The sequence below is a fragment of the Mya arenaria genome, chromosome 11 (genome assembly GCF_026914265.1).
Source record: "Mya arenaria isolate MELC-2E11 chromosome 11, ASM2691426v1".
Classification (NCBI taxonomy): domain Eukaryota; kingdom Metazoa; phylum Mollusca; class Bivalvia; order Myida; family Myidae; genus Mya; species Mya arenaria.
In genome coordinates, this window is record NC_069132.1 from 46,505,726 (window position 1) to 46,519,887 (window position 14,162).

General features: G+C 34.0%; 1 protein-coding gene across 4 annotated transcripts in view; it reads left to right on the forward strand.

Annotated features, from left to right (window-relative positions):
• The window catches only part of LOC128208037 (uncharacterized), an 80,477-nt gene that overhangs the window by 43,652 nt on the left and 22,663 nt on the right, over positions 1-14,162 (forward strand). For all 4 annotated transcript variants that reach the window (XM_052911331.1, XM_052911332.1, XM_052911333.1 and 1 more), the window contains exon 8: positions 7,984-8,184. In XM_052911331.1, coding sequence (XP_052767291.1) covers positions 7,984-8,184 — 201 coding nt within the window. The remainder of the gene's footprint in view (positions 1-7,983; positions 8,185-14,162) is intronic.

Genomic DNA, 14,162 nt, shown 5'->3' on the forward strand with positions numbered 1-14,162 from the left:
TTAGGAAGTTTGACAGAGAGTGTTTGCTATGAACTTGTTGCAATGAGCTTCCTGCCATGAGCTTGCTGCAATGAGCTTGCTGCCATGAGCTTACTGCCATGAGCTTGCTGCCATGAGTTTCCTGCTATGAGCTTGCTGCAATGAGCTTGCTGCCATGAGCTTGTTGCCATGAGCTTACTGCCATGAGCTTGCTGCCACGAGTTTCCTGCTATGAGCTTGCTGCAATGAGCTTGCTGCCATGAGCTTGTTGCCATGAGCTTACTGCCATGAGCTTGCTGCCACGAGCTTACTGCCATGAGCTTGCTGCCATGAGCTTGTTGCCATGAGCTTACTGCCATGAGCTTGCTGCCATGAGTTTCCTGCTATGAGCTTGCTGCAATGAGCTTGCTGCCATGAGCTTGTTGCCATGAGCTTACTGCCATGAGCTTGCTGCCACGAGCTTGCTGCCATGAGCTTGCTGCCACGAGCTTGCTGCCACGAGCATGCTGCCATGAGCTTGCTGCCACGAGCTTGCTGCCATGAGCTTGCTGCCACGAGCTTGCTGCCATGAGCTTGTTGCCACGAGCTTTCATCTATGCATTATGTACAATAAAACAACTTTACCAAATATATTATATTTTGAAAACTCACTGTTTGTATTTTCAGTTTGACTGTAATCTTGGTCATGATTTTTTTAAAACCTTTTTTGAAGCAAAACAAATACACTGTCTAACATGGAACATCATGTGATTCTTATTTTGTATGTCATTGTTTTTGATGACAATGTATCAAACTAAAAATAAACTTATAATTAAAGACAAATATTATGAAATTGACATCATTTTTTATGAATTTATGGTTTTTCATTTGTGTGCGATTTCAAGTTAAGAATTCCATAAATGAAATTTATTGAAAAATTACTGATCCATTTGGATACCAGTGAAAATTGTATGTAAAGATGGATATAAAGGGAAATAATATACAAACTGAATGATTTACGTGTTACATCTATTGAACATATATGTTACGAAAGTAATAAACTTTTTTATTTGATGACTGATTTTATCTCTATTTGCAAGTAAAAATTTATAATGTACATAATTACACTCTGTTAAACTTTAAATAAGATTGTACCTAGTGTCACAGATGCTGCAATGACACTTGAATGAAAGTCATCCTAACTTTGACAAGAAAAACAGTTTGCCTCCCTCGTTAACAAACTATTTCTGATCTTATCACTACCAAAAAATTGTTCTTTATTGTTGTTGACAGGGCAACTAAGTCTATGCTTAACCATTCAAATTATGTCAACCATTATTTCAATACTGTATTTATCTTGGTCATTTTGGTAATATGTTTTGTCAACTAGATCATGGTTGATAAAAAAGGTCATGAAAACACCAACCCTTTTTATAAAAGTATCAAAATAAGTGCACTGAAAAATCTCTGATTATGCCTTTTGATCTATATGAACAGATATCCATATAATGATCCTCTAAGCTTAATTTTTACTTGTTATGAAAATAATAGCTTGAATTCTAAGCTTCATATTGATATAATGCATCAGATGGCAAATATTAATCTGTTCATGAAAGGATATTGCAATGACGTCAACAATTTTTTTATGAAAAATAGACCTTTGAAGAACATTCCTATCAGATAATGCTCCATGCACTGCTATAAGGTCTAACATGACAGAAATCCCAAGAAAACCATGAAATGAGTACCATGAAACAGTAAGGCAACACAACAGGCAAATTAATTATTAACGCTAATTGAAAGGGTCAACCTCAAAGTACCAATTTACCCCTTTAGGGTATGTCTGTATTAGACAGACTGGCTCCCTGTGTTTTAAAACAATTAATTGTACTTTGTGGTGTTGTTGTTACTATAATTTGCAAATAAACTTTGCAAAAACTTGCTCGTCAATCAGTTTAAAGCAACACGCCATTCCTGAATGCCATATTGTACCAATGAAAGACTTTGGTTTGTCACCGTGACGTTCGCCAGAATGCCATTTAAAGCTCAATTTAATTGGTCAGTTGAAATGAAGCCAATGTGAACTCAGTACATGACTTTGTACGGATGTTTTGTGGGTGTATCAGCCTGCCTCTTCAGCATGTTAGTTATTATGTACACCAAATTGCTTTTACTGCTGTAGTCAGTTTGTTGAACATCAGGCTTAGAATAGATATTGCATTTCAAAATAATTATGCTGTGGCCATTCAATGTTATGTTCATTTGCAAACATACAGCCCTAATTTAAATAAAAGTTAAAAGAATATAGTGTTATTGACATTATGAAATGTTTCATCATAGGCAAATTTCTTTTTAGAAAAAATATACTAAGCATTTAAAACGAGATATATATTGTGTGATGATTTTAAGGGGGTATATGTTGTGATAAGGTATGTCAAGATACCAAAGGGACATTATTTTCCCATATCTGACAAGGTATGTGGAACATTGTTTGCCCGATCTTCTTCCTATTGTTAACATTGTAATGTCCATGGTATGTTAAAGCCAATATGGCCCGAAATTACAGCCATATTTGAAAGATTTATCAAATTACTTGTTATTTGCACTTGAGTTTATCAACAAAGCCAAAACCGGGCTGGAAATTACAGCCATATTTGAAAGATTTATCAAATTACTTATTATCTGCACTTGAGTTTATCAACAAAGCGTGCAAAGTTAAAAATAAAATCCCTCACCTTCTCTAATAAAGACAACACCTTTGTAATATAAAGATATTTCATTACTTCAGACAAATGGAACCAAAATTAATTAACAAAATTGAAATATGGATTTCTGCAGTTTACAAATTATTTTTTGTACAATATCTTTGTATAATGATATATTGTATTTTAGATAATGATGATATTTGTGTTAGGCTTAAAACAATGCAGGTGTGCGTGCAGTGCCTGTAGTTTCTTGTTGAAGAAAAGAGTCACAGATACACATTGTTTTACTACAACATTGAATATCACTTTACAATGAAGATTCAATTATTTTGTCTAGCCATTAATAACTGTTTAGACAGTATTTCCTGATATTATTACATGCACAGGACTTGCACAATGTGTACATTGCATTCAGGCAATAAATATTGTGTCAACAGAGACAGACCTGTGCTTTCAGATTGTAATCATACTTTGTCAACAGTAGAAACGGCCAACGTGACCATGAGCAGGAAAACTGCGTGTACATGCTCCGTTTTAAGTTTCAATCTTTGCCATTTCCACTGCAGAAGTATGCCTAGCCTGTTGAACACAACCCCCACATAAAATTTATGGTTGCCATGGCCTTGTTTTGGGCAATGACCATGACCTTTATGCCAAGTTGGTAATTGTCATATTTATTAATGTTTTAATGGTAAAAATCATGATCTTTGTGATGTTATGTCTAGAGCATTGTATCTGTTTTTGCTAAGAACTATCGATAGAAATTTCCACATTTCTTTTTATCACATTGTAAAAAAAAATCATTGATTGCTTTTGTAAGTAAGTGAACTGACTTTTTGCATCATCAATGTGTGTTGGATTGTCGATATGTACCAAATGACACCTTCAATCTTATAATTGTTATGGATCAGATTTTAATAATTCTTTTGATAACTCTTATTTAACAAGCTTTAATCAGAGACACAATGGCTGTTCCTATAGGTTTGTCTTGCAATGTTTGAGCTATCCGACACATGTGCACCATCTCTGAGGTTGACTAGATTTCCGTTATTTGAAGTGAATTCATGTGTACCTGATGAGTACTAAAAATTCACTTTCATTTCTGTGACGTGTTCATCATCAAAGGAATACATAATGATGATTGATCTAGAGATTCTCTTTTTCGAATTTGATTCTGAAAATTATGCTTTGTGTCTTGTATGTTTGTTTGTTTTTATATCTCAGAAGTAGGGCACATTCAATTTGCACCGTGAGTTTGTCCGTCTGTCTGTCTTTCAAGGTTTCTGTGTCCGTGCTTTAACTTTAACATGCGTGGAATTTGAAAATATGTTGTTACATGTACATACATTTGCTCTGCACATAAAGTGAAAGACCCATGACGCTTAGCTCTAAGTTCAATGTCAAACAGAGTTTATTTTTTATGGAATGCTGTATATATTCACATAGATATAGTATAGCCTGTAACTTTGTCATGCACTGAGGGATTTTAAAATCATTCGGCATGTTTTCAGCACATAAAGATGACATATCACTTACAAGCCCACATCTCTACCTCAAGGGTCAAGGTCACACTTCCAGGTTTATCATTATAGAATGCTGCGTATATGCACACAGATTATAGTTGATTGTGTCTTAGCTGTTACTTTGTCATGCACAGAGGGACTTTAAAATAAATTGACTCATGTGTTCAGTACATAAAGATTATGTGTCATGTTTAACGCACTTGACCCTACCACATTTTCAAGGTCACATTTAGATACATGCTGATAGAATATAATTGTAAAAATAAAATGTTTCCCACATGAAGACAAACGTGTCACGTGACACATGAAAGAGCCGCAACCCTACCTCAAAGTTCAAGGTCACACTTAGAGTTTAATCATTATGAAATGTTGCATATATGCAAAATATAGAGTTATTTGGTTGGGTTGATGTCTCTACCTCAAAGTTCAAGGTCACATTTATGGAAAGCTACATAAATGAAAGAAGAAAGTCATGTCTGGGCTGTTATTTTGTCCTGCACAAAGGGATTTTAAAATTACATGGCACATGTGTTCCTAATACATTAAGATAATGTGTTGCTTACAAAACCCATGTCCCCACTTCTTACTTCATCACTCCCCCAACCATCATGGGGTCTAGAATATGTTAATAGTTTATATTTGCTTTTCCTGATTGTAGGCGCATTAGAAATTGCATAATCAATTGAACTGGATGTCACTTCTGGGGCATTTGTTACTTGCTGTGACAGCTCTATGTTTTGTGGTTTGCTTCATTAGACCAGGATATGAAATTAAACCATTTGTTGTGGTGTTTTCAGATAAAGTTACTCTATGATTGACTGCTATATATCATCCTCTGTGCTGATTTTTTTTCCTCAATTTACTGATATGGCCACCTTAATCAGTTATATGATGGTCATTATAGTCAGTATGGGAGAGGTTAACACACTTTGTACTGGCAACAGGAAGAGAGAAATCAGAAACCTGTCAATTGCATTTTTCCATCATTGGAAATAAAAAAAATGTTGTTGGGTGTATATGACACATTCTTGTGAAATAAGTGCAAATTTTGTCATGATAATGCTTGCCCCTTACTGACATTGATTTTCCATCCACAAATCTTGCTTCCTACATTCACTGGAATTTCCTTATTTAGCAACATCAGGCTCTGCTAATACGAAACAGTCAATAGGCGTGCTAAAGCATACATGTGATAATTTCTTGGGTCGATTCCGGGACACCCATCGTAATGTCAACGCACACTAGGGGGGTCCGGGGGCATGCCCCCCCGGAAATTTTTTTAAATGGGGAACGTCTGTGGTGCATTCTATAGCATATCTGGGGCTATTTTAGTCGTTTTTAACGTCGGGAAAATGTACCTATTTTGACTGCCAAGACGTATTTTTTACTTGACATGGTTGTTTTTTTTTCTGCATTTTCTTGAAAAAATAAAACCACCAGATATTTTCCCAGGCTTTAAATGAAGTGCTAACCAGGAGGATATGCAGTCTACTTTCGGTTTCATCAAAACAGGAAATAAACAACTATACGGGCACCTGTTTTCCCGCGCTTTTGAGAACATCCGTTACAAAATATTTATTTTTTCATCACATTTAAAACGTTTGCAATTTATGACACACAATATTTTTCAGACGATAAAGAAGATTTTCCAGTCGATGAGCTTTTTTCCGTTTGGAGATGCATATAATTTTGATAGAGACGTGTCAACAATCGGCTGTATAAAGCGATCACGTGACTTACCATGGTCACGTGATTAAAGCACTCTATATAACCACCTGTAAACCCCATATCGTCAGTTTTATTTCGGCGTAAAAATACACACGATAGTTCGGAAAAAAGGTCAAAACACTAAAATTCCTTATGGACGCATAAGTTGTTAAAAGTATAACGACGTATCGACTTTGAAATTTGAAAGGAATATGGGATGTTTTCCGTGTTTTAATTTTGTTTTTTTTACTCATTTTGTCACTTTCTTTGAACTTACCTTCATGCTCGTTTGTTGGTAAAATGTGTGAAAAATATCAATTCATCAATTAAAAGCTATCATTCATAAGACCAAACAAATCCATATGAAAACAATGAATTTGTATACAAGAACCCTCCCCCACTCGTTAAGCACAACAATAGGCCGATAGATCAATTATCGGGTGATTGACGATGACCTCGACGACACACGTACCAATTAACGGATTAGTGTCAACATGTCCTGTGTTTTACGACCAGTGTCCCGGACAGGCAAAATAGCTGACTTACATTGGTAAAATTAAGATAATCGATTCCGATTCCGAGATTATTTTTTTTTTCGTTTTTTTTTTTATGACTTTCCGGGACAAACATGCACCCTCCGTGACTCCGTGACAGAGATACGATTTCCGGGACAATCCCGGACGTCCGGGACGTTATCACATGTATGGCTAAAGGCTGAATTACCGCTCTGGTCATATGTCTAGAAAAGTAATTGGAACTTGTATTTGACAATTGTCACCTGTATTCATAGATTTCTCCAAAGCTTTTGACTGTAAATGAGGACTTTGGTGGTATGATCTTGGGCATTAATTGGATTCTGCATCTAGTGAATCTGAAACGATGTCAATTTTTTTGATCTGTACCAATCATTTTATATGGTAAATTAAACTCTAGAGAATACTCATATTTAAGGACAAGATATAACTTTTGTAAAAGATATTATTTCTTAGCATTTCTTTGTCATTTTTTTGTTGTTGCATTTAATAGTCATAGAACTTGGTATATAGGTAGAATGGGCAAATAATTACGTTTGTTCGAAATAACTTCAAAGTTTGATTGCCTCTTATACCCAGACAAGCACAAAGGAAAATGTTTTTACAAAATGTTAAAATAATTAAGTAACTGTCTAGCTACCTATGGCGTTATGAAAAGAAAAGTCCTAAAATAGCTCTGTTTCCATTAAAGCAAGCTCGCCTGATGGTGGAATTCAAGTAGGTTTAAAGCCCTCTTGATGAACCGATCAATATTGCTTACATGTGGGTCTTTTACCAGATTACAAAATGGTCAAACCGGTTTCAAAAGGTATAAGGGCTTTCAAAGATGTCATTAACCTTTTGTTATTATATTTATAAAAGAAAAATTCTTAGTAGGAAACCTAGAAACTTTCAATTAATAAACAATTTATTTAAGAAGGGAAATATCACCATTTTGCTTTATAAAATTCCATCAATATGTTTTTTGAAATGGCTTATACAGCAAAAAATATCATTTATGTTGTTGTTGTTTTTGTTTATTTTGCCAACAGTGGTAGTCATATGAAACATGCGGTAGTGTAATAAAAATAACTATAAAAAATGCAAGAGATGTTAAAGTTAAAGACCATCATGTGGCCAGTGTTGTTGACAAACAAACTTTATTTCGTTACAGTCAGAGTAAATGAAGAAAATCATCCTAGAAATTAAACAACCTTCTGATCGGTCTCTGTAAATTGCTTTTATTTTGCAATAGTGAATACCATTATGTCATGAAATTAAAACTTTGCATAATGATGTAAGAGGGAACCATGAAGCGGTTAATATTGCCATGGTTACAAGCATACTTAAAAGCCTGGAAATACATAAAACACAAAAGTCATACAAAAGGACCATGTAAATTTAAATCTGTCTAGAATAGTTTTAGAAATAGATAAAGATGTGGTAAATAGTTGTTTGTTTTGCTGCATTATTTTAGATATCAATCAAAATAAACCTGTATGAAGCCATAATTGACTTTGTACAGTTCCCTTAATATCATTTATTCCCATTAGCAATATATTTTTTATATATTTGCAGATCCAACAACGTGACATTGAAGCCCACTCGCGCGTGATATCAGCCGTCCTGAAACTCAGTGACCATCTTCAGGAGAATGGGCTCGAGCCCGGGGATTTGCATGAGACAAGCGCCCACAGTCTTGAGCGCCGCTGGCACGGGCTCTGGTTACAGTCCCTAGAGTGGCAGTGTAGGCTTGAGGATGCCATTGCAAGGAAAAAGGTATAACCTTAAAGAAAAAGCAAACATATTTTTAGCTTGTCATTTTTGGGTAAATCGAGGGATTTTGACAGCCTTGTTGACATTCTGTCGGGTGCAATTTTTAATCTTGGCGATAACTCAGCTAAGATATTCAAATGGAACTTGGTTATCAGTGACATAACAGGCATGTTAATCAAGTGCTATAACTGTGCTTTTATGACAGGTTGAGTTATGCTCCTTGATGAACTGAAAAACAACAAAGATGAGTGTTGGTAGCAGCTTTCAGAGCTCATGTTAGAACATCAAGAAAATGAATATGTGCCTAAAAAGTGGTTAAGATGCTTACCAACACTCAATTAATTCAAGAATAACAAAACAGTTTAAAAAATGAAGACAATTTGCACTAGTATACTCCTAGTGCAAACATCTATACTAAGAAGTTTTGTAATAGGTTTGCAAAATTGAAGTAATTGGTGTAAAAATGTACAACTATGAATATCCATTTCTAAGATTTTGTGCTAAATTTTAAAATGAGCTTTTTTATGCAAAATAATGTGTGACTTAAAGCTTGTAGCTTCATTGTTAAATTAATTGTTTTACCGCTCTAGAGCAAACTTATAAATGCGCAAGATATTCAAGGACTTGAAACTTAGCCATAAAGTTAAAAGACGCCAAATAAAAGGAAATTAAATATCTCAAAAACCATTGCCGTATGTATCAGGATGAAAAACTTCTTTTTTTTTATCACAAAACAGCATGTGACCATAAATGTACAATATTTGTGTTTTGAGAACATCCTTTCATGAGTGATATCTGCTGCTTCACAAATCACATTGAGATTGGTTTACATTTATATCTGATGAAAAGATGTGTACAGTTTTCACGGTTAGATGCACTAGTTCCGGCTCCTTGGGGACGTCCTTGAAATAACATGTGATTTCTCTTGAAAGGTAAACTCAGATAATGTTATAAGGAATGAGGACAGTATCATGGATTTTGTTGTGGTCACATATCCATACCATGTCCATACAATTTATAAAGTTATGATTCCACCTTTTAAAATCTGTAGTCTCTGTACAATTGTAGCTTTGTACAATCTTTTTGAGGATGCAATCGTAGGATATACTTATGGATCATGCAAGAGGCTTCGATGTACCTTATGATGCAAGCATGTTCCTACAGCGCTCGTACTGTGTACGTAGTATTGTAAGGACATCCCCTACAATAGTCATGCGAGCACTGGAAGCTCTTATGGCCTTACGATGTTCCGAATTCGCACGGACATCGTGCAATGCCCGTTTGAGCTCTACTGGGGCCCTTGTGAGCTGCTCCTGTCTTATCAAATTTCTACAATCTGAGTAAGAACTCTGGAGCTCAGTAAAACATTTTTACAGAGTCCTCTATGAGTTAAAAAATTTGTATGAGTCTCGAAAGTATGAGTATCCATACTCTGTGCGATTTTGCCAAACACTCCCGTACAGAGCTTGTATCATAAATGTGACCAGGGCATAAGCTGTTTTTCATCCATCACTGATACAAATGTTTAAGGCCCTCATAGTTCATTTATCCAGATATCTGTCTATTAAACAATGTTCACAGTAATGACTTTCAAACTATTCAAGCTACATTAGATTCTAACAGGGCCTCACAAAGACTATTTAGTGTGCCACAATTATGATCATGTTCCTTCAGCATCTAACAGTGAAAACAGATTTATTATAATTATGCTTTCCAGTGATTTATCAATGAAATAAAAATGATATTTCACTGTTTCAAACAGAGAAAATATAGATTTGATATAATGCACTGTTTTAACAATTTAGCCCTCTATTACTTCCCAAATCATGAAGCCTCGCAGGGCTGGAACACAATTGTACCTTCATCATTTCTTAAATAAATCTACATTCAATTTGGCATGCTTTTCAGAAAAAAATATATGCTGTTTAGGCATATAATGGAAGGAAAAACTGTTTGTTTCATTGTAAGGTCACAATAGATTTCACCTGTGAACACAAAAGTGAGTACGCTACTCGTGAATTATATAACTTTTGGTGCTCATTCTGTGAAATATATTGCGAACACTGAAACAAACAAATATGCTTTTTATGTTTATATACATCATGTATTAAATATAGAAGGAAACCCAATCTCACTGAGCTTTCCTTTTAAAAGAGAAACAATTGACAAAAATGCCTAAAATGTACTTTACAGCTCTGTAGATTAGCTTGAGACAATTTCTCTGATTTATTGATTTGATTTTTGAAGAAGGAAATTGTTTTTTAAGCCTCTTACTTTTCTGTAGAAATATATGCCTTGGAAATAAAAGTCATTGTACATAAGAATAACAATTCTTTGTAAACTGAGGTTGTCTAAGACCTTTGGACAATAAAAATCCTCGTAAAAAAAGCTGAAAAAACATATTGCTCTTATTTAGTGTCTTTCGGAGACTGTTTGGCTATCAAATAAGGGAAGAGTGTGGTGAGGTTATATTTGGTATTACATTCTTCCCCGCTTGAATTCAATAGAGTACTAGTATATGCAGGAACAACTTAGTCTATGAATTATTGAGATAAGAGTTAATAAGCCAGAACATTGTTTATCTTGGGTACTTGATAAAGAGGGCATTTTCTATTCCTTAAATATACCTTCATCTCTATTTTTTAAAAGTGAATGGAATTTAAACAAGTGATATCTTTTAAGGAGAAACCTCATGTAAGCAGGTAAAAAATAAGTTGTAATATTATCTCATATAACATAGGAGGATTAAAAATGCTGATTCAATTTGCATATTCATCAAAATGGCTTCTTTGTCTTGGTCCAATGCCTTGATGCAAAAACCTAAACAAAATGAAAAGGAAAGAAAAAGAAATAAAAGCAGATGTACACTCAATTATCGGAGAGCAATTTTGCCCATGTTTACCCATAAATCAACACAAATCAGCAATGCCCCTGGCAGGCAATTTGGCGGAGTGATTACATTTTCTGGACACACCATATCAGCCCTATTTTAAGGCTATAACAAATTTTTGAACCGTATGAACTTGGTAGACATAGCATCATGCTAAGAAAATATATTCTATTCAGACCTCTTTAAGCAAATTGACTTGTCACAGAATTAACCATATTGTGATGGTAATCTGTGACATCAGGCAGGCTTAGTGAGTCTTGAAATGGCGTCTCTTCGCTAAGTATATATCGATCAATTTCATATACTAAGTAGCTAATTCGTAACGAATAAATCAATGTATGCAATATGTTTCATTAGGGACATCTGTGTTTTAATTGGTATGAAAATACATTTTATCATTGCTCGGTCACAATTATGCGTTCACTGAACTAATGTTTTCATACAGAGATGAACCACCATTCGGAAATATTCAATGTTTATATTTACAGTCTTTATTGGCAAAATCCATCTGGGTTGTACCTTTTTATATTATGCACATCCTCTCTCTTTCCATTAGCTTTGATTAAGTTAGTTATGCAAATTTTATACTTAAATAGGTTACAAGAACACAATTTCGGACATGTTTTCAGATACTGAATGCAAGCTTGTGAAACAAATAGGGCAAGAACTGAGAAAGATTCCCACATCTAGTTGATCATTAATTCCTGAATGTAAAAGAAAATTACATTGTCAAGACCCTGAGGACAATTTGTCTGGAAAATGGCTCTGTATTTTGGTGTAAAAGAAATGGGGAAAAGAAATGAGGAAGTAAAATACATCTGCAAATCCCTAAATTTGTTCACGTAAAGTGTTTGCTGCCAAAAAAAGAAGACTTTAATTTGAGAATGATATGTTTTTGGCCTTATTTTCGTGAAAGAATATAGTTATTAATAAAAACTGCATGACTCATAAAAATGTTATTGGCATAACACATCGTTGCATTGATAACTTGTAACTGTAAGACTTCAATGTATTCATGTTACAACATGGCTTGGACTTATCAAGCTTTACTCGTCTAGTGACCACAACTCTTTATTGTTTATGCTCTCTTTTTTACAAAAAAGGAAAGAGATGTATTATAATCATCATATGATGTCCTGGGAGTGTTTAAATATTGACATAATGAAGAGTGATTACATCAGGCTTTTACCCCATAGCAAATGTTTTCTTGGACCAAGGTAAAAAAAAGATGATGTTAATTTGATTTTATTGATCTTGAAGAGTCAAATCCAATATTGTTTCAACTTTTTTCCAAATTAGTTTGTCATAAACATCACTCAAAGGCATGAAATTAATTTTGTGAAATTCAAGGCTTCATTACCCGACCGATTTAGACATAGATATTACAAAAACATGTCAATGGTGAAAACACTAAAAAAGCGTTGTTTTTCATTGAAATATGAATATTGTTTAAAAACATAAAACAAGCGGGGGAAAAAATCAATTTATTGTTTAGAAAATAATTTGTTGTAAGGGCAGCTGTGTCCTAAAAATAACATAAGACAGTAAAAAACAGCTAAAAGTCAATTTAACGTCAACAACAAACTTATTAGTAATAAATAACTGTACTGTGCTAGATATATAGCCAGTTAATAAATTAGTATTTTGCATTGACTTTGTACATGGATATGTCCATTTCATCTTGTAGTGTGAACGTCCACTTGTCAATACCATGTCTGTTATGTCGATTGTGGCCACTTTTGGGTTACTTTAATCAGACAAAATGACAGTTTTATCAATACGTCTTACATAAAGTTCTATGTATATGATTATCAGATGAATTTTTGTTGTCTACCATAAAAATATTCTAATTGTTTTTATATGTCTGCATACACAGAAATGTTTTAAATGTTGATGGCTGGACAAATGGTGGCCAGCTAATGTGGACTAAATAGAAGTTAAGCAAAGATAAACACTGTTGAATCCTCCTCCATCTTGTTATTAGGCTTTTGATGGTTTTCTGAAAAGTCAAATGTTAAGATTAACTAGAGGTAAAGGAAATTGTTATTTAAATACTGTATCAAAATTTAATCCAATTAAATTAAGGATATTGGCTAACATTTTTATGAGTTTGAAATAACAACCACTGTCAATGGCTAGTCTTTTAAGAGATTATCGGTCATGCAGAGTTGCTGCCCCTGCTTGGCAAAAGTCAAGATATATAACCATTTTGCTAAGTGATTGTAAACTCACTATGACCATGAAAGTTTCTTTAAACAGCTCGTTCTGTGTAACAGCTTGGCCAGTTTGTCTGGAGTCTTGATCATAGCGTAGGTTTCCTTACATGGACATTGCTTATAAAAGGAACATTAAAAAAACTCTACCCAATTCTCAAGTTGTATTCTGTTATGCATCAATGTTCATGTATGACATCTGTCCTGTGACTCAGCTGTTTATACCTGTTTAGTGATGTGACCTTAAATATCACTCAATTTCCTTAATGTGCAAATGCAATATACCGGTAATGTAATCAGTCAATATTATTATACTTGTAGTGGGCTATGTTGGAAAATTGATGATGTTTTAATTATGAAGATATTCTTTTGCAATTTGATAGATAGGTATTAATTTTATAAGTGAACATTCTATTTAAATGATTAAACGTGATTATATTCAGAAACTTAATTAGTATAATTCTGGAATAAATGGTGCCTTTAAGTACATGGAATGAAATGAAGCCAGGTTAGATCAGTGTTTTGATTATGGTGGTAGTTTTTTAGAGAGAGTAAATTAGGAATGTAGAACTAATGTTTGTAGGACAAATTTATTTTTTGAGACAAAAATGTATGTAGTGCTTTTATCATTTTTATTAACTGATGAATATTAAGCAAGAGAAAAGGTCCTTAAAAAAAATATCTGATTCATGTACAATTCCGTACAAAGTTAAACACAACAATACTCATATTCAGTGATAGAACAATCCTATTGTCGCTTTGAAAAAAAAAATCACAGAAAAACACTATTTCTTGGGCTAGATATATCTTTCAAGCATTACTCTTGTAGGACTTTTTTCAATGTCAAAACCTCAAGAAGAGAAAAACGTATAAATGCA